Here is a 22,176-nt window from a genome sequence, read left to right as displayed (position 1 = left end):
GGCTATCTGACAAAGTTCCATTGTGCAATCAAAATGTTTGTTTCTGGGTAGCTAATACAGTACAGATACTGTAATATTGCAGTTTTTCAGCCATTTTTGATACATGCCTTGTTGATTTCCACAGTCCTGATTCCCAAAACAGCTAAGAATCATAGAATTTTAGAGCTGGATGGGACTGACTGAGGTCTGATTTATTGGAGGGAACCATTGGAGGTTGAAGCATTTCTTGTGATGACTTTTCTCATGTTCTTTATAAAAAGGGTGTCAACCCATTGAACAGTTTAGGGAGAAAAGGAAATGCTGAGCTCCTTTCAGTTTACATTAAAGCTCTACACTCTTGGTTAGGATCTATGGAGCCTTGCTCAGGTGAGATAATTGAGCCCTAGAGAAGACACGTCACTCTATGTTGACCATTCTGATATGTCATCTGGGGCTCTTTCTATGGTTCAGTGTAATCCTGATGGAAGGGACTTTCTGCCTGTGACCTATTTATAAAATCCCCCATCATAAGATAAAATATGCACTTATTTGTAGCTGCCTTTTTCTTTCAATCAACTTTATGTTTGTGGAATTCATTGAACTTTTCCAAATGGTTCTTTCTCCCAGCTATGTAGCATTGCGATGTCTGAATATACCCCCATTTATTTATGCATTCTACTACTGATGAGCCTATGGATAATTTCTAGTTTGTGATTCTTAAACAGGAGGCAACAAAAGCCGATTACACATAGAAAAGTAGAAATATAAAGCAATACCTTCAAACACTCGTGTTATTCAAAAAGTTCGCATCTTCTCCTACTGAGGGAATATAGTTTAAAACTGACCCTCTCAATGGTAATGTAAGATTCCTTATCTTTACTCGAGAGCTCAGAAAAAGCCTGCTGGATATGGTCTCCAAAGTGTAGTCCTGCCTTACATTTCCAAAGGGAAGGGTAATTTTTGCTGAGTTTACATATTTCATAAATCTGACATAAGCCCCTTTCCATTTTAAAAGTGCCTGAGATCCCACTGTTCTACAAACTTACCCAAATTAAATAGCAGTATTAAGTTGGAGAGGAAAATGCATTTTGGCATTTTTCAAAGATTTGAATTTCAAAGGTATATTATTATGTATAACAGAGAGAGGGAAATGACAATGCTATTTAAATAAAATTTGCTAGAAACTTCACGTTAAATACCTCTTAGACACAGCTTCAAGCACAGAAATTAGGAGTTATTATTCTAGCAATATTTCCTTCCTCGAGGTTATTTTGCCAGACCAACAAGCTGCCAGTCACATAGTGGGATTGCTTCGTAAGAACGTAAAACTTCTAGACTAAAATCAAGGTTGGGTAAAAACAAAATATTGCCCCAAACCACTTCAAATTTTACCATTGCAATGGTTTTGACTTCATTGATTTATACATTTAAAGGAGCAAAACTTAATCTGCTATAATATATTACAATAGAATCCATCTTCTAAACTATGTGATAATTTTATTAACAACTCTATTGACAGTCTTCCTTAAAAATGTTACTGCTGAAAATTCACATAGTGGCTAATAACTACCATTGTTGCCTTTTAATATTTGCATTCCATTCCTTGGCTCATTAAATATAATGTAATAAACATATATTAAAAGCCAGAGGAGTTTGACATGAATCCTGCATCTGCCACTAGCTAGCTGAGTGACCTTAGGCAAGTGATTTCATTCTGATACTTAGCTTTTTTTCTCTTTGATGTGAGGCTAATGCTATTTGCTGACAGCATAGTGTTGTTATCAGAAAAAAAAATGACAAGTATATTAGGGTAATGCCCATTGTTATAACAACTAGACCCCAGAACTTCTTTAGCTTAGTCCAGTAGAATTTAATTTCTTGCCTGCATGAAGTCCAGTGCAGGTGCTCCTGGTCAGCAAGTGGATTTCCTCCATACAGCAGTTCAGGGATCCAGGCTCCTTCTACCTTGAAGTTTTACCACCACCCCTGCACTTTGTTCTTCTCTGCATCCAGCTAACATAAAATCCCTAATCTGGAAGTGAATTATTTCACTTCTGTGCACATGCTATTGGCCAGGATGAGTCACATGGCAATACCTGGATGCAAAGGGAGCTGGGCACATGTTTGCCCAGTTGTAAGCTGGGCACCTAATTTCTACGGTGAGTTCCATATTACAGAAAGGGGAGCATGTGAAATCCATAAACATTGTGAAGCTTTTGTTGCTGTTGTTTCTGGTGACATTTTAGGTAGTCTTCTTGTTAACGCCATCATCCTAAACCAGCATTCCCATAATCATATTGAACATGGTGAACATCATCATGTTATCTTAGAAAAGATGACCAAGAAGTGATCACAGTTGGAAATGCAATTGTTATTAACTCCCAATGCATGGTCTATAGCACTGACAATATTTTGCTGATTTTCCCATCACATAGGAACCAAATTATGCTAAATTATAAATTAGATATATTAAAATTCCAGTGCCAAAATTATTCAAGAATCATAGTAAAAGACCTCTACAGATAAACCCCAAGCTTCTATTGTAGTATATAGTTATCTGAAGGGGCTTCTGTCTTCCAGGACCAGCTATTGTCCAGAGAAGAGCCCAGAGGGGCTGAAGAAAGCCCCCAGGAGACCATGCTAAGGAGACATATCCTAAATGATCATTTCACTGTGCTACCTTTTGTAGTTGTAGGAGCCATAGGATTTTGGCCCCTAAAGATTCATTGAAAAATCACTGACGTGAGGAAGATTGATTAATAGGAGAAAAGACATACAAATTTATTTAATGCCTTTAGTAGGGGCATTAAAAAAATGCCTTTAGAATGAAGACCCCTCTTCCAATAGGTTACAGAAACTTATATTTTATCTTGAGGTTAAAGAAAGAATGGGAGCTTGTATCCTGGTAAGACCAGTTATGAGAGGTGGAAGAAGAAGAATTCTGTTGAGGGGCAATAAATGATAGAAAGGGGAATAAATATTAACTTGTAAATAGCCTTCTCTGGAATTTACATAGTCATTGGAGACAATTCATTATGCCCATAAAAAAGGTTTTCTCAGGTGTGGTCACATATTGGTCTTCTTTTCTGCAACAGATAATGAGATAACAGGGAAAGGAAGAAGAAAACAGTTGTTCACCTTGGTGGGTCTGGATCTTAGGCAGATAAAGGAGCTTCAGCTTCTTTGGGAGAGACTTTGCGTGGTGGAGGGAGGCCAGAGGATCCTTGAGGCTTCTTCAGTTCAGCATGTCAAAATGCCATATTTTGGGGTATTAGTTTGTGAGCCCCAACATGGTCTAGGAAAATGAATATACCTGGAAACCATACAATCACTTAATTACATCAAAACTCAAATCATTGTTTTAGATTAAGTAATTAAACAATCAAATCAATTTTCATTCCACTCAGAGAAAAAAAAACAAAGCCCTGCAGTGGCAGCTGATGCCCTCAATCACAGCTGCTCAGACTTGAGTGCACATCAGAATCATCTGGAGAGCTTCATCAAAATGGATGGCTGAGTCTCCCTGCACCACCCCTCACAGCTGCTGAGTCAGTAGGTTTGTGGTGGAACTCCAAAATTTGCATTTTTAGACAAGCTCCCCAGTGATGCTGATGCTGCTGGTCTGGGACCACACTTGAAGAACCACTGCCCTATGCGGCCTGACTTCCTGTTCTGTCTCTGTCTTATGTCCCTCTGTTTGGCCCTTTGCTTACCCTTCTTCAGGTTCACAAGCCTCCTTGCTATTCCTTGAACCCACCAGGCATATCCACATCTCCAGGCCTTTGCACTTGCTGTTGACTCTTACTAGAACTCTTTGGCCAGATACTCTAATGAACTGTCTCCTTTCTAACTTCAAATATTTGCTCAAATATCACCTTCTTAAGGACATCCTCTCATCCCTATCGACACAATATAAAAATTCTTTTCCCCTGCCACAGCATTCGCCATTCCCTTTTCTGCTTTTATTTTTTTCTCCCAGGCCTTATCATCTTCTAATATACTATGTAATTTTCCTATTTACTTGTTTATTGTTTTCTCTCCTATCATGAGAGCCCCATAAGGGTGGTAAGGATCTTTGTCTGCCTCCCTATTGTGTCTTCAATACCATGGACAGTGCCCAGCTTCAGCAGGTGCACAATAAAATACTTGTCAAAGAAAAGATGGAGAGAGGCCTAAGGGAAGAAAGAATGGAGAGAATATTAAAATAATCTTAATCTACCACAGATTTTTGCTTGGAATGCAAATCACTTCTCACTTGCGCACAGCCAGTTTACTGTGTAATCCACGTGCAGTGCCTCTGTTTTGCTGTATAATTCTGAAAGCCTTTAGTGCCCTGGTTGCCTTCATCCCCCTCATGCCAGGATTATCCTCAGGTTCTTCTGGGGTTTGAGAGCCTCAGGTGGCAAGCTGTAAGTGAGAATCTGAAAAGATTTTACAATAGAAGTGGGCAACTTCAGATTTGGAAGGGAGTGACAGTCAGAGGCTAGTTATTGTTTTTGCTGCTCTTATTGTGACTCTCAGTTCGTACGACTTAGGCTGCACAAACCAAGCCCATTCTTGCCCTTCTCCTTTGGCATACTTGCTGTTATAAAGAAGCAAATATGAAGAGAAGAGTCAGAAGGTGAGACTTATACACCATAGCAAGGGTTTCTATGCATGGAAAGTTCAGTTTGAAGCTGACATGTCAACAGGACTACCATTTCTATTTGCTCAGAATGTTGGATTGTTTGGGGACAAGGCAATATCCAGTGACAGATTCTAGCGGTTTAAAAGAAAGAAACAAACAAAACCCCAAAGAACTATGATTTTTTATCTAAAATTGCACTACAACTTTATAGTATTTAACTACTAAGAAGATTCCATTCTTTACTCATAACAGCAAATTCCCTTCTTATTTGGCCCAGTCTTCTTCAACAGGAAAGTTTCTTATACCCAATACTCTATTGTTTAAAATTCATATAATCAATGACATTAAAAGTGGGCAGCTTGACAACTTATTTCTACCATAACTTTAAAAAAATGTACAGCTCTGAGTTTTTCAAACAAGTGGTAGCAGTAACTTATTTTTGGAAATAAGTCAAACACCATTGCAGTTGCCCATATGAAGCCCATATTCTCATCAGGAGGTGGCGCTAGCATATGACCCTCAGATGGAAAAGAGCAGAATTACGCAAGTGTTTGTGTGACCCATCTGACCAATCTAAATAAAGCAAAATTAAGGTTATGTAAGGTTCTCTGGCTCGATGTGAAATTCCTGTGCATCAGTTTTTATCTTCTTGAAGACTGAAGGAAAGAAAGCAGGCTCTGATGTTGTTAAACTTGACAGTGTTTCCAATTATGATTTATGGAAGATCTCATTTTGATTGCCAGCTGTGTATACACATGCACACATACCCACAATACCATTTTCAATCACCTGAGAAGTTTGATAATTAGATGAGAACAATACCTACCACGTATCTCATAGTTACTGTTGCAAAGACTTCTAAAGTCTTTATACCCAATTATATGGGGGGCTTTTTACCTGTTGCTGGGACATGTAGCTCCTTGCAATTGCCTTTTTAAGAGAGGGCAGAAGATCTCAGTGTGATATCTTGAGTGGTGAGTTCCAGAATTACAGCATTCCTCTGCCAACTATCAGAATTAGGGTTTATTCTTAGTGTATGCTGGAGCTGGCTCACATGAGCTTGTGAGAGCCAATTGTGCTCATCTTTAAAAATATTTTTTCAATTAAAAAAGTGTTCTGCAGTGTCACATTGGAAGCTTGAAATTAGCTATGTGAAAGTATTCGCACCATAAAAGTTGACAGACATTACAATCAAGGTTTGTTTACCCTTTTTCCAGAGCCAGTTTTCAACCACTTAGAAGCATGCCACTGTTACTTATTGTGCTTGTTTGCAAACATAATCCTAATTCTCTGTGTCTCACAGTAGCCAATCATTGGCAATGTGACATTGAAGCTCCTCCTTTTGAAAAGCAGACTAATTTTCCCACCCATTGAATCTGGGTTGGTCTTATAGCTTGCATTGTTTATAGAAGCTAGTGGAACCAATCTTATGTGCCTTTTCCTAGCCTAGGTCTCAGGAGGTATTTCTTCTGCGCTCTCTCAGAACCCTGATGCCACCACAAGAACAAGCCCATGCTACCCTGCTGAAAGATGAGAGTCCATGTGGCCACCCTAGACCAGTCAGTTTCCAGACAATCCATAGCTGACCACAGAACATATGAATAAACACAGGCAAGACCATAAGAACCACTCAACTGGACCCAGCACAGATTATCAGCCCACAGTATTTGGGGTCAAATAAATGGTTGCCATTTTAAGTCACTAAGTGTTGGGATGGTGTGATATGCAGCCAAAGCTAGCTGATTGACTAATCTACTCATAATTCCCAGTAAGTTTTAAACAAACAAATAACAGTGGTATTTCCAGGATTAAAATGTGGGCCAGTATCTGTCTGGGGAAACCCTACTTTGCTAAAAGACTTACTGTGAAAATACTTTATCAAGTTTTCCTAGTCATTACCTTCAGAAAGTAGATGGGTGTATTTGGATATTAGTGTCATTGATGTAAAATATAAAAAAACCTGGAGAATCTGGGACTATCTAGACAATGTTTACAGATGGTGGACCACTTCTTTCTCCTCTTAAATAAGTATTGCTTCAGCCACAGGAGCTGCTTTTGTTTCTTGAACAAGGCAAATCCTTTTCTCTCTTGAGGCCTTTATCCCTGGTTCCTTTTGCCTGGAATGCTCTGTCTTAAGTTCGCAAGACCTGCCCCTTGTTATCCATAAAGGCTGAACTCAAAGCATTCCCAACCCAATATCTGTATCACGAGTAGGCATGCAGCTGCTCTCCTACAAGTTACACTTTCATAATGCTGTCCAGTAGAAATATAATGTAAGGTACATCTTTAATTTTAAATATTCCAGTAGTCATATTTTGAAACACAAAAGAGGTAAAACTAATTTTAATTAATCTGTTTCATTTTATCTAAAATGTTTACCACTTTAATATATAACCAATATAAAAATATTAGTACTACAAGTGAGCAAAAAAATAACCTGTACAGTATTATTCATACCAGCTTTATTTGTAATAGTCAAAAACTGGAAACAACCAAACTATCCCTCAATGAGTGAGTGGTTAAACAAAGTATGGTACATGCATACCATGAAATACTACTCACCAATAAAAAAGAATGAACTATTGATACATGGAACAACGTGGATGGAGTGCTAGGGCCTTGTGCTGAGAGGGAAACAGGACCATCCCAGGTGGTCATATAATCTATGATTTCATTTATATAACAGTCTCAATATTATATATTTGTGGAGATAGAGAACAGATTACAGGTTGCCAGGGCTTAGCGATGGTGGGGGTAGTGAGGGAACATGTAACTTTAAAAGGATAGCACATCTTTGTGGGGATAGAACAGTTCTATACATTGATTGTGCTGGTGGTTACAGGAATCACTACATGTGGTAAAATGGCATAGACATATATACATACATTGTACCAATGCCAAAGTTCTGGTGTTGATGTGGTACCCTAACTATGTAAGATGTACATATGGGGGGTACAATTCAAGTAAAGTGTACATTTATGTGTGTACTTTTTAAAACATTATTACAAATGCACAGAAAGTTGTGAAGATAGTATGGAGAGACTTGTGGAGTCTTCATCTCTGTAACATTTTATTTCTTTCCTTTACAATAATAATAATAGCTAACAATTATGGAATGCTCATTCCATGCCAGGCAGTGTTTTATGTGCTTAACAAGTATTAACTCATTAAATGCTCACAACATTTGACATAGATATTAATTAGCTGCACTTTATTGAAAAGCTGAGGCATAAAGAGATTAAGTAATTTGCCCCAGTAAGTAGAAGAACAAAGGTTTGAACCCAGAAGACTGACTCTAGACTTCACTGTGCTTGGTTTTTCTTCTCCCTTCTACTCTATAAGGTCTCAGTCACTACTGCCTTGCCTATAGTACTTGGTATACAGCAAGTAGTTAATTAATATTTTTGTAGGAGTGATAAAAACATACAAGGAAAAAATCAAAGAGTACTGGGTCCTCTCTCTCCCACTCTGCCCCTGAAAAGCTGTGTGTTTATCTGGGTTCCTTAGAAGCATTTGGGATGCATTCCTGTCACATGCTGCTGATCTCACCCTGTGTGCTGTCTGCTTGTTAGAAGCCAGTCTGCTTGAACCATGAATTGTCTCTATCAAGGGAAATATTTTGTCTCAGTGATTATTTGTTCAACAAATAATATTGCTCATCTACTATGTGCCAGGCACAGATAAGATCAAAATGAAATTAATGGGCTTATGGCTTGCTAAGGAAGACCAACTTTGATTTTCCAACAATGTTGGTAGGAAAGGAAAGTATCTAGGCTTTCTGAAAGCCAACCTGCTAGCATTTTAAAAAGTTTTAAACATGCTTGCTCTTATGGGATGAATTCTGTCCACCTCCCAAGTTCATATATTGAAATCCTAACCGCCAATGCCTCCAAATGTGACTGAATTTGGGAGGTAGGGACATTAAAGAGATGATTAAATTAAAATGAAGTCATTAGTTTGACCCCTAATCTAATATGGCCCTTGTCCTTATAAGAAAAGGAAACTTGGACACAGTCATATATAGGGGGAAGACGTCATCTACAAGCCAGGGGGAGAAGTCTCGGAAGAAACCAACCGTCCCGACACCTTGATCTTGGACTTCCAGCCTCCAGAAGTGAGAACAAAATTTATCTTGCTTAAGCCACCCAATCTGTGTTACTTTGTTTTGGCAGCCCTAGCAAACTAATACATATGCCTTCCCTCCATTATTTCCATATCTGACAATCTATGCCACAGACGTGCTCGTATTTATGCAGAATGATACATCTAGCAGAGTTCTCACAGGAATGATGTTTTTAAGAGCCCCAGAACTTAAATGTTAACCAATAAAAGAATCAATAGATGAATTATAGTACACTCCATTTTATAAAATGCTATGGAGACTTTAAAAAGCAAGTGATATGTGTGCTGATATGGAAAGATAGCCAAGGTTTGCTTTTTTATTTTTTTTAACGTAACATCCCAAATAGGCTAAATGACTCAAAAAAAAAAAGCAAGTCCCATGCAATATACTTAGAGTGGTCTTATATTTATGTATAAAAATCAGGATGTGTGCAGGGATAACACAAACAAATAGAAAATGGTCTGGATTTGAAACTTTGTGATAGGAACAAAGTAGTTCCCTTTTAGCTTTTATTTTGTATGCTTCTTCTTGTTTGAACCATCCACAACTGTGAGCTGGGATAAGGGGTTTGGATTTGTGTGTAATGACAATGGGAAGTCATAGAAAAAGTTTAGGAGAGAGAGCATAATACAGACATACATTTTAGAAACATTGGTCTGCCTACAGGATGGAGAACTGCTTGGATGGGTAAGTCTAGTGGAAGGGAAACTGAGCTAGATAACTTTGTAATAGCCTAAGAGAGAAATGATGGTGGCGTGGACAGGGTAGACAGAATGTGTTCATGCATGTCTGTAATTTGAAATAATCTTTTCTGTAGCCCAGTAGACAAGGAACTGTGGGAGCACGTGAGAAGAAAGTTATTCTAGGGTCTAAAGTGGCCTCCCTAAGGAAGTTCCATTTGATCTGTGAACCAGAAAAGAGACTTTGGGTGAGGGCCAAGATGAGAGGGTGGAGACAGGCAGGAGAGGGAGGAGTTGGAGGGGATGAGGGGCTTTAAGGTAATGGGAGTGACTAAGGATGGTAAGGCTTAATGAAAGGGAGAAGGAATTTATGCAGTTAGAGAGGTACCAAGGGGTGGTCCCCAGGAGCCTTGTAAGCTCTGATAAGGAGTTTGGTTTTGTTTTTAAGGTAGGTGAGAAGTCATAGAAAAGGTCTAAGAGAGAGAGAGAATGATACAGACTTATATTTTTCAAAAGATTTGTCTGCCTACAGGCTGGAAAACTGCTTGGCAGGGGCAAGTTTAGTTGAAGGGAAACTGAGCTAGATAATTTTATAGTAGTCTAAGAAAGAAATGATGCTGACATGGACAGAGCAGTGATAATGGGTGTGGTAGACATCTCCCTGCAAGATGTCAGCATCCTAATCCCTGAAATCTGTAAGGGGAATTAAGGCTGCAGGTGGAATTGCTGTTGCTAATAAGATGACTTTAAAATACGGAGATTATCCAGACTGGTCCAATATAATACAAGGGTCCTTAAAAGTAGAAGAGCAAGACGAAATAAGAGAGTCAGAGGAAAATGGGAAAGATGGGCCAGGCACGGTGGCTCACGCCTGTAATCCCAGCACTTTGGGAGGCTGAGGCAGGCAGATCACCTGAGGTCAGGAGTTTGAGAACAGCCTGGCCAACATGGTAAAACCCCATCTCTACTAAAAATATAAAAATTAGCTGGGCTTGGTGGCGCATGCCTGTAATCCCAGCCACTCAGGCGACTGAGGCCAGAGAATCACTTGAACCCGGGAGGCAGATGTTGCAGTGAGCCAAGATCACGAAGATCACCAAGATCACACTCAGCACTCCAGCCTGGGGGGCGGCACGTGACCCTGTCAAAAAAAAAAAAAAAAGAAGAAGAAAAGAAAAAGAAAGTGGGAAAGATGGAATAACAGTCAGAGAGAGATACAGTATCAGCCAAGGAATACAAGTGACTTCTAGAAGCTGGAAGAGACAAGGAAATGTATTATCCTCTAGAGACTCTAGAAAGGGACATACCCCTGCCGATGCCTTGATTTTTACCTGGTGAGACCCATGTTATACTTCTGACATCCAGAACTGTAAGAAAATACATTGCATTATCTAAGCTGCTAAGTTTGTGGAAATTTGTTACAGCAACTTTAGGAAACTAATACAGTGGGAATTCAGAGAGAGGTATAGATGTAGTGGACATCTGGGGAGCAGAATGGATAGGAATTGATGATGATTGAATGTGCAGGATGATGCAGAAGAGAAAGGCAAAGTGAACTCTGAGAACTGGCTTCCACAATTTAATGCAATGGGGTGCTATCTATATAAGGATTGAGATATGTAGGAAAGAAACGGGTAGAGCAAGTAGGAGATCATGAGTTAAGTTTTGGAGATGCTGAGTGTCAAAAATGAGAATAATCCAAGAGGAACTTTGGGAGCATAGACACAGAGATTAAGAGAGAGGTTTGGGCTCTGTCTCCATATTTGGGCTCATTAGCATAAAGGAGAAGTAAACTTGTAGTAAAGAATGAAACCATGGTGAAGCAGTGGCTTTTGATTGTTATATTTAACACATTTTCCATGCAGTTTTTCTGAGTACTTACTAGGTTGATGTTAATCTAAAACCCATGATTTTCTCTTTGCTATTATCTCAATATTATGTTGTCATTCTGACAATGTGAAAATGATTCAAATTTAAATATATTTTCCTTAAAGTGTGCTTTTTGTCAATACTGGATATTGGATATTGCAGAAAGTTGAGAGGGATGAGTTGAAGCCAGGGTGAGGAGTTGAAGCCAGGATGAGGGGTTGAGTTAGAGCAGAAAGGTCTGATGATGTTGAGGGTCTAGAAAGTGTGCAGTTCAGATGGATGTATATGCTAAATCCAACTGTGGGCAGCTAAATCGAACTGTGGGCACAGATTTCAGAATCAGGGCAGAATCAGAAAGCTTAGCTAAGAAGAAACCAGCAGACAGATAAGATCCAAACATCATGATTAGAGGTAAGGGTCTAAGACATTCACAGAAGTAGGGAAGGACAAATAAGAAACAAAGATTCAGGTATGAAGTCAGGGTTTACATCCCAGTGGTAGAAATTAGAAGCCAGAATCAGAACCACAAAAGAAGAAAAGAGGCTACAGCTGTTTCTACACCTATTGAGAAGGCAAGTGTGTTTGAATTATGACCCAGGTCAAAAAAACAGGCCCAGGTCACAAAACAACTGGATAATGAGCATCTGTGCAATAGAAATGGGGACCAGGTACAAGGATAATCGTTGTATTCACCCAACAGGCTTTGATACAGTTTCTTCTGGAGTGGGAAGCACCCAATGGAACATAGTGACTGTCCAATGGGTCCTGTTAGGAGACACTGTAGTAGATGAATCCAAGGAAAGCAAACTATGTCATTTATAACAACTCTGACACATAATGATTTTTTTTTAGAAAACAACTTTATTTTTAGATTATATGATGAACCCATCCCAAGATTTTTATATTTTCCTATGGATCCCAAATATGTAAACCATGTTGCATTTTCCCTAAAATCAGCATAGCTAAAAGCCTGGAGAATCTTTGGTTCTTGATTCTGAGGCTATAATAAATGTATATCTGAGCAATGACATCTCAGAAAGGGGATGGTGTGGTTGGTGCCATCCCCTCTGTAATGCGATTTCTGAAACAGCCACCTTTCTCCCATAAGTGACGGGCCAGTCATTAAACCCAAATTACATGAACACAGGTATGCATTTCTAAAGTACTTAAATTTCCATTATTACATTTACCAAGTTCTGAAAAATAGATCTGAGGCTAAGAAAAGAAAAATCTCTCTTCATGAGGGAGTCAGTAAGAAAAGACTCACTCTTAAGAGGTATGTTAAAGTCACCATTTTAAAATTCTATGGTCTTATTCTTTCTGCTATGTCTCTAGCTGGCTGAACGACCGGAAACCTTAATAGTTCAGTAATTATATTAACTCTTCACTTTATTACACCAACACAGTTGGACGTATTTCTTTCTTAATCCCAAATGTTATATTATAATTTGAGATTTTGAGGGGGGTATGGACAAAAGGATTTTCTAATAAGTGAACTCCTGCTCTGCCTGCCCCACCCCATCCTGTGCATGCCCCACCCCGTCTTCAGTATGGCTCCTGCCTGCCAACTACTTCCTCCCGTGCACTCAAAGCTCCTGGAGCATATCCATGTCATTATCTGTTATCACTATTATTATTATGAAATATACACAACAAAAAATTTACCACTTTAACCAATTTTTATGGTACTGTTCAGTGGCATTAAATACATTCACACTTTTGTGTGACCATCACCACCATCCATGTCATTAAACTTAAAATGTTGCCATGGATGGGACACAGGACTGAGCCATGGGTTATTGTTTTGAAAAGGTTGAAGAATGCTGGAACCTTCTCAATTTGTAATAGGGGTCAAGTAGCTGCTCCTCTACCTCTGCGTGTCCACCTGATGTGATGAGAGATGGCACTTCAGCCACTGATTGGACCTGGCTTGTAGTAGAGTTCCTACTCCATTCCCTAAAATCCTAATTTGGATTGCACTTGCTAGGAGCCAGACACAGATCTAATCCACTTTTCATGTCTTAGTTCACTGAATGTTCACAACAATCCACTGAGGGGAAGAATATTATTATTCCCATTTATCATAGGATACTGAGGCAAAAGGAGGCAAAGCCGGTTGCCCAAGAATGCAGAACTGATAAATGTAGCAGGACTCAGATTCAGATCCAGGAAGTCTGGGTCCCTGCTTTCAACCACAATCCTAAATTAATGAGAAAATTGGCTGCCTGAGGAGGCAATAGGATTGTTTGATAAAATTCTTTTGTCATTACCCTTTAGATAATTTCGTAAAGAAAGTAATTTCACAGAATGCCCATCTTGCTTTTTTGAACACCTCAAGCTTTATGCCCAAGAGAAAAATAAGGCAACAAAAATATTTTTAAAATAGTTATAAAGGAATACATGCAAGAAGCAGGGGTCTCCATATGGCTAATGGAGACTTTGGCCCCTTTTAATGGGTGGTGGCTTCTTGTGGATATTCCCTAGTCCCTAGGCATTGCTGGTGAATCCTGGGAAGTGGGGACTATAAGCCCCACAAGTATGCTACGTGCCAGTCAGGGTCCTGGCGGGAAGCAGAAGGTGCACTCCAGAAGAGTTTACCTGGCACATGTAAGCAAGGTTCTGAGGACCAATAAAAAATGTAGGAATACCCACAAACTAAAAACTGTAGGAAGATGTCACATCTAGCCCCACAGGGACTAAAAACTGAAGGGAAAACTGGAGGGAAAAGGGAATGCCAACAGAAGCTTGTAAATATTGGGGAAGTTTGGCAAGAAACCCAGAGAAATTAGTTTGGCAAGAAAACAAGGGAATTTTGCAAAGAAAACCAGGGGAATAAATACTCAACCTCTTTCTCCACCTACAAATTGCCTGTAATTGGTCAAATCCCCCTAGAAACCAAAGACAAGGAAGTTCTAGTGACGCAGTCATAGAAATCAACTTAAAGTCACAGAGAAGAGACTGAATCTGGGGCTAGGGAGAGGGTTGTAGTGTATCAACTCAGAAGAACCAGCAAAGTCCCCCTTGCAAGCAGATATTATGAGCAGTATTAACCACTCCCTTGTCATGGAAGCAACATTCAGATCATACAGTCCCTTGTAGGGCTTTCTTCTAATACCTTCTCATTGAGTTATCCAAATAATTACAGTAGCTATGCATATCTGGAGTTAACTCCATGTAGAATGGAGGACTCTCCATCTGAGAGAGGCTGCGAGGGGCACACAGCATGCTGCACCATGGGGGCTGGACTAGTATTCAAGTCAGCAGAGCATGGACCAGTTTGTCCTCAAAATGTGGACTGTCAGGTTTTGAATTCCATTTCAGTTTCTTCCTGCTTGAATGAACTTGGGCACATTTTTTTTTTTAACTCCTGTGGGCCTCAGTTTCCTTATCTGTGTAGCAGAAATAATAATAGTCCTTACAATATGAATTACTGTGAACAGAATATGTGAATTGGTACATATAGAGCAGTGTCTGACACACAGTTTGTCCTAGATGAATATTATTTAAGTAGCATCTTCTGGTCCCTAATGAGGTGCTGCGCCATCACCCCAACCTGCATGACTCGAATAGTACCAGGTGCTGCTGCATTTGCCTGCTATTTCTTCTTTGACTCCCTGCTCCCTATACCTGTTCTTAGAGACCTGAATTGGGAGATGCCTGCATGTTGGAGCTTTTAGACTAGGCATACGCTTAAGGCAGGGCAACCCACTAAGTTAGGGACAGAGCTGGGTTGTCCCTGAGAACAGGTTAAGGGCTGAGATAACCATGAAGATGTCAGAGCAGAAATGGGGTATTGGATTTCCTTCAGTCTCTTCTATGACTTCTAAGACTTATCCTTCATAGAAGAACATAGGGTGACTGAAACCATCCATCAAAGCAGTGTTTGCTGTGAGTTTTGCAGTAAACTTTCAGAAACAAGGATTCTGGGATCTGTTTACTATCCTCCTCTAGGAACTAAACCCATATTAGCATAATAAAGACCTTGAAATATCCCACAAAGGGACCTTATGTAATCCATTGTTTCCCAAACTTATTTAGCTAAGGAACCAACTTGGTTAATGCCGAATCAAACTGCCAGGTGAATGTTCACATACTGAAACAAATAATAAAGTGTTTAATAATGAAACAAAGAAATGAAGAAATATTTCAAATTAATTCTTGAATTGCCTACTTTTAAACCTATGTAACTTTCTGTACTGAAAGATACCTACGCAGCTGTTAGGAATTAGGTCTGCTGGACACTGAGGAGTGGAAGGAGGTATGCTGCGCCCTTGGTTTACATGGGTGCTGAGCAGCAGGGATCTTTTCTTCTGTAGGAGAGGCTGCTCAGCTTCACCTGCTCAGTGACACAGTTTGTAATTTCTCAGAAAGGGCCTTTCTGGAGAGACGTGACAGGACCCAAGAAACCTCACCATCCACACCAACTGGGTTCCCTAAGAAAGGTAGGATGGTGTAACTGGCAGAGAAGGTAAATACAGGGCAGCCATACATTGCTCTCACAAGTGATTAAAAAAGCTTGTGTTTTGAGATTCTAAATCTCCAGTTTTACAAGTTTCTAACCTGGACTCGGAGCATCTGTTTCCTCTTCTATGAAAGGGCAATGATAATAACACCTCCTCTGCAGAAAAGTTAGTCTAGCAGGCTTCAGGATGCATATCCTAGAAAAAAGCCTATTTGCAAGGTTGGCCCTTGGTTGGCATCTGGGAACTTGGATTTTAGCGAGTTTCTCACCATTCCCTGATAAAGAATGGCTTGCTGTGCTTAAACTGTTTATGCAAAAAAAAAAAAAAAAAAAGAGATTTATGTTCAACCCCTGTTTTCCTCCTGGAATTTAAATATGGACTAAGCAAGGGGTGCCTATGTGACCAGTACCAAATAAAATCCTCAGGCCCTTCATCTCTGATGGGCTTCCCCAGTAGATGGCTTTTTACATGTGTTGTTACAATCAGTCCTGGGGGAATTGACCACAACCCGTGTGAGTTCACTAGGAGAAGACCTCTGAAAGCCTGCACCCGGTATCCTCTGGACTTGGCCCCATGCACCTTTTCCCACTGATAATTTTGTTTTGTATCCTTTCCCTGTAATAAATCACAGCCACAAGTATGACCATATGCAGAGTCCTATGAGTTCTCTTCGTGAATCAAGCCTGGGGGTGGTCTTAGGGACCCCTGATGGAGGGCTACCATGAATGTGGGATAAGACGCATTGAACTTTTAGTGCCCTAGTAGGTAGAGACTGAGCATGAGCACATCAGAGAGAAGAAATAATCTGCCAAGAAGATCTTCACTTCCCTACTAGGCGTCCCTCTGTCCCATGGTGTTAAAAGGCACTAGGACCCTGTCTCTGTCTTTCACCTGAGTGTGGGCCTCCTCCTTGCTAACAGAGTAGTAGCCACTGCTGATAGAATGTCACAATACATCTTGGAGATTTTGTCTCTGCACCTGTGAACTTCCCAGGAATATTGCTTCAGGATTTAGAGCTGTTTTGTGTTTTCCTTTTAAGTTGTTCCTTTGTAACTCTTTAACTCAAACTTACTGGAGAGGTAGAACTGCACGTTTGACCATTAAAATCATAGTTGTGTTGTATCACACGATGCAGTGTAGGTAGATTAATTCAGCTATGGATTTCCTCTCCACAACTCTCTTATTTAAAACCAGAAACAGTATTAGTTCATTGATATCTTCTTTTCAATGCTCTCATTGAGTGGCATAGCAACCACTGGGAAATTCACAATGAGAAAGGGAATAATAAGACATTCTATTCTGCCTCTAAAAATATTTGGCCTAGCATTTTCAATGCTTGTTCAGGTATGAATACAGGCCAAATAACTCTCCTCAAATGATGTTTCTGAAATAATTTCTATCTTGCTTTTTAAAAAAATGGTCATAGCTAAAATTTCTTGAACTGTCAAGCAGACTCAGCCAACAAATGGCCAAATTATATTTTCAAATGTATTTTATGCTCACTAAATAATTCAGAGAGATGGTGTATAGAGCTAATTATTGGCGTAATTTCCTGCCACTGAAAACATTCCAGGCCTTCAACCAGATAGTAATATCACAATCAAAACTCCTTTGAGTTAGCACTCAATTGTGTAACAGCTAATATAGTTACCCAGACTGGATGTTGTTACTTGAAACTTTGAAGCAGCTAAAATAGAAACCTAAAAGTGGCAAGCATCTGAAGATGCAAGGTAGAGGATGATAATCAGGGTTTTTGTGATGTTAGCTCTTTCTGTGTAGCAGTCTACTCCAAAACATAACGGTTTAAAGCAAAAAAACATTTATTTGTGTCCTGATTCTGTAAGTGATAATTTTAAGTTCAGTTCAACTGTGTAGTTCTTCTGCTGGTTTTGACTAGGCTCACTCACGTGGATAGCTGCTGGTCAGCTGGGCAGCTCTGCTTCTCAGGGTCGACTAGTTGCTGGCTGGGGAGACAGGTAACTGGGATAAACGGCCCCTCATCTTCCAGCAGAATAGGCTGGCTTTGTTTTCATGCTGACTGCTGTTTCTAAGGACAGCAAGAGGGCAGGCGAGCCCCAGTGTACAGGCACAGTGCGTATTGGTGTCATATTTTCTCTTGTCTCATTGGCCATAGCAAATTATACATCCAAGTCCAGAGTCAGTGTGGGAGAGGCCTCCTTGAAGGCATGGATACCAGGAAGAATGAAACATTGTGGGCCATCTCTGCAGCAGTCTATGACAGCAGGATTCCTTTACTTCTTGACACTTTGGTTTGGGTGTGCCCAAGCGTTTAAGATCAGCTGACTTGTATTTATTGACCTACTTGTAGTAAAGTACTTATAGAATTGTTTTAAATTATAATTATATTTTCCAGGAAAGATAATATATCAAGATAGTTGAAGTCCTTATACTCTTTCATCCGTTTTCATTACAGCCCTTCCAGATTAGTCTGAAGTAACAACCAGAATGAATGTGATGGATTTTGACGGAGTCCAGGGAGTGAAGGCTGTGAATGATCTGAGCATTGCTGAGAGAATATTTATGTAGGTAGAGGATGGGAAAGGAACTTGAGAAAACTGGAAGGCATGGGAAGACCCTGCTTACCACACAGGGACAAATGTTTGAAAGAAGTAACAGTTTTAACAGAGGATGAAGGGAAGTAGAGAAGGGAGAGTGAGAGAACATGGAGCTCCAACCCCATGTGCTATTTACTGAATAAATGTGCTGTTCAGGGTGATTTTATTCCATCAACAAATATTTTATGAGCCCTACTATAGGCCAGGCAAACAGTAATGAAAAAGCAGGAAGCATCCTTTCCCGCATGGATCTTACATTCTAGTAGTTAAAACAGACACTGAGCACACCATTATATGTAATTAATTAATCACAAGTGGATAAATGCTGTGAAGAATATATACATAGAAGTGTAGGAATATAGGCTGGGCACAGTGACTCATGCCTGTAATCCCAGCACTTTGGGAGGCCGAGGCGGGTGGATCACAAAGTCAGGAGATCGAGACCATCCTGGCTAACATGATGAAACCCCATCTCTACTAAAAATACAGAAAAATTAGCTTGGGCATGGTGGCGGGCAGCTGTAGTCCCAGCTACTCGGGAGGCTGAGGCAGGAGAATGGCATGAACCCGGGAGGCAGAGCTTGCAGTGAGCCGAGATTGCACCACTGCACTCCAGCCTGGGCGACAGAGCGAGACTGTCTCAAAAAAAAAAAAAAAAAAAAAAAGAAGTGTAGGAATATATGACCCCACCTATTCCAGTCCAAGGGCTGAGATAAATCTTCCTCAACAAATCAACATGTAGGCCAAAACATCATGTTTCACAACGCCCATGCAGTGTTGTAAGGATTCCCAAAATGATGATTGTTCTATTCACAGATGAGTAGCTGTAGAGAGGAAAAAGCAATTATCTGGGATCACAGTGAATAGGTGACCTACCTGGGATGCAAACCCATGTTACCTTATGTGTTTTCAACATCATAAAGCATACTTTGCCTATTTTACGTATTTTCTAGAGGTATTCTGGTCACTGGCTATGTTTCACCTAGGTAAACTATGTTGTTTCAAACAGGTAAAGTACACTGTAAAAATTGTAAATATAATATACAGTGAAAAGTGAGTCTTCCTCCCTGCCTTCTTCCCCTGGTTCCCTTATCTGCAGGTAATATCAGTCAACTTTCTTGTATATTTGTCCAGAGGTGTATAATTAATACTTGAAGTAATTACTTTGTGACAGATGTTTTTCCAAGTGCTTTGTAAATATTTACTTGTTTGATCCTTTATGTGGTGACTATCATTATCAACCCATTTTTCATGTATGCATATATTTTATCCCCCACAAATGTTTTGGATTTTAAGTACATACCAAACTTTGAAATGTTTCTTCCTGTGTACTGGTCAGCTTTAATAATGCTATATAACAAACAAGGCCAAAATCTCAGTGGCTTCATTACATACATTTATTTCTCATTTGCGAGTCAGCCGTGGCTCAATAATATCTCAGTTGAGCTTGCCTGGTCTTGGCTTCAGACTGGAGGTTGGGCTTGTGTCTGCCCTCATGCATCTCTCCTTCCAAGACCTAGGCTGAGGAAGTGTCATCTACCTGAGAGAGAGATCTTTGTGACAAGTGACAGGAGCACAAGGAAAAAGTGGAAACATACAATGCCTCCAAAAACTTCTGCCCTGAACTTGCTAACTGTCTCTTCCATCCATAGTCAAAGCAGGTCACATGGCCAAATCAAAGCCAATGGGGCAGGGAACTAGAATCCACATGGCAAGTTTAAGGAGGGAACAAAAAAAAATTGAATAAAATTATCTAATTTACACACCCTGAAAATTCAACTTTTATCTTTTGCAGCTGGGATCTAGAGGAATAACTGAAAAGATGTTGCCCTGAGTGAATTAACAATAGCTTTCTCCTGGTCTTCTGCTGGCACGATATAAACAGCTGCCTCTTTTCTATTTATATTTCCCAGGTTTTGGCATCATGTTTGGCAAGAAAAAGAAAAAGATTGAAATATCTGGCCCATCCAACTTTGAACACAGGGTTCATACTGGGTTTGATCCACAAGAGCAGAAGTTTACCGGCCTTCCCCAGCAGTGGCACAGCCTGTTAGCAGATACGGCCAACAGGCCAAAGCCTATGGTGGACCCTTCATGCATCACACCCATCCAGCTGGCTCCTATGAAGGTATGGTGAGGGTTCCATCTTTGCCTGGGCTTAAGAATCATGCTCTTATTTGATGCACTGCATCAGCTTTACAAGCAAGCTATAAAATGCCTAAACCACGTATTTCTTAACATTCACAGATTATTCACAATTATTCTTTCATGATTATAATTTCCACCATTTCTTATAGATTGCAGCACGTGAAAAGGAACTGTGGCTTTAGATGTGATTTTTAAATAATCAGACACATAAAATGCGATCACAAAATAGGACATTTTTATTTCGACTTTAAATGGTGTTTTTGTTAGACTTTATACTGAAGCATATTATCCATCCACTCTGGTTAATATTGGCAATAGCCTCTGACCAACATTAGACCACCTTTTGTTGTTTTCCATTTGCTCTCAAAATATTTAAACTTTTCTTTCATATAAAATTTACTGCCAATAGATTTTAATAATAATATTTATAAATATATATACATATGCATATTTAGGCATATACATATATATGTTTATATAATCAAATAAATATGTGTGTATATATATACACAAACATATACGCCCATATTTATTTGTCTTTATAGCTTTCAAATTTGTCTTTATAGCCTAAGAGAGAGCTATTTCAAATAAAAGCAAGTAATTTGAGTCCTAGAATAAGATATAATTTATCTCAAATATGTAGCTAGGAAATTTTTGGCAATAAATGCTCATAAAAGTAATTACATGTAAGCAGAAAGCAGACCCCAAAAAATTTCAGTTATGCCAAGTTACTACAAAGAAAATCCAGGGATTGCAGTTTTCTTCTGCTCTTCAGAATGATAAGAATTCTATAGACTATCAGGCAATTGCCCAAAAGTTCTCTATGGGAGTTAAACATCATTGAAACTTATAATCATATTATCCAGTGGATCATTCCAGAGTTTCATAATCTATACAAAGCCTGAAGTTCAGATTCTTTCCTTGTTCGTTATATTAGTAGACATCTGTGCTATTTGAATATGTTATTCTGCATTAACATGAATACTGCATAAACTGTATTTAAATAATATGCAGAACAAAGCTGAATACATTTTTAAAGGGATGCAAAGAAAGAGAACAGCTGATACATTATGGGAAATGCTTATGAAATATCACCTGACCTGACTAAATTAGAACTGTGATTCCATTGTTCATGCACAGTGCTGGTCATTCTATTCTGGTATTGAACATATGAGTCTGTTCTGCCCAAAGATCAATACAGAGTCTTATCATTCTGCATTTTGTAAGTTTGATTTTCTGGTAGAATTTCAAAACTTTTCAAACCAACTAAAATATTAAGTACATACACACAAAAAAATGGATATTTGAGAAGAGAAAGCTTTGGGAACAAAAGGAGGCTGTCATTTTAAACAGATATCAATTGATATTTATTAGAAACTGACTAACCAACTCTACTAGTTTGGGTGTGGCGATATCCTACTATTGAACATAATTTTCTCCCTAAGAGAAGGCTAGCACTTCACTAATGATCATATAATAAGGTGGATCATATCTTTAAGAAGTTGGGATTAGAAAAAATCTGCTTGTTTAGTTTCATTATTTTTCTTATATCCCAAGTTTTTACAAAACCCAGAAAATGGAATGAGCAGTGTGCCCTGAAAATCTTCTACTATTTATCACCATGGTGAAGGAAAAATTCTCACATGAAACTAAGACTTATTTTCTTACTCTGGAGTATCATTATCATTATCATTGGATAAGAAACATTCAA

The 22,176-nt window shown here is 39.3% G+C and overlaps 1 protein-coding gene across 1 annotated transcript in view; it reads left to right on the top strand.

The window, feature by feature from the left end:
• The window catches only part of PAK5 (p21 (RAC1) activated kinase 5), a 303,214-nt gene that overhangs the window by 176,870 nt on the left and 104,168 nt on the right, over positions 1–22,176 (top strand). Inside the window, exon 3 of the mRNA XM_054468155.2 lies at positions 20,231–20,445. Within this exon, the coding sequence (XP_054324130.1) occupies positions 20,242–20,445 (204 nt within the window). The 5' untranslated portion in view covers positions 20,231–20,241. The remainder of the gene's footprint in view (positions 1–20,230; positions 20,446–22,176) is intronic.

Source organism: Pongo pygmaeus, chromosome 21, assembly GCF_028885625.2.
Source record: "Pongo pygmaeus isolate AG05252 chromosome 21, NHGRI_mPonPyg2-v2.0_pri, whole genome shotgun sequence".
Lineage (NCBI taxonomy): Eukaryota > Metazoa > Chordata > Mammalia > Primates > Hominidae > Pongo > Pongo pygmaeus.
This window is presented reverse-complemented; position numbering and strand designations above follow the sequence as displayed.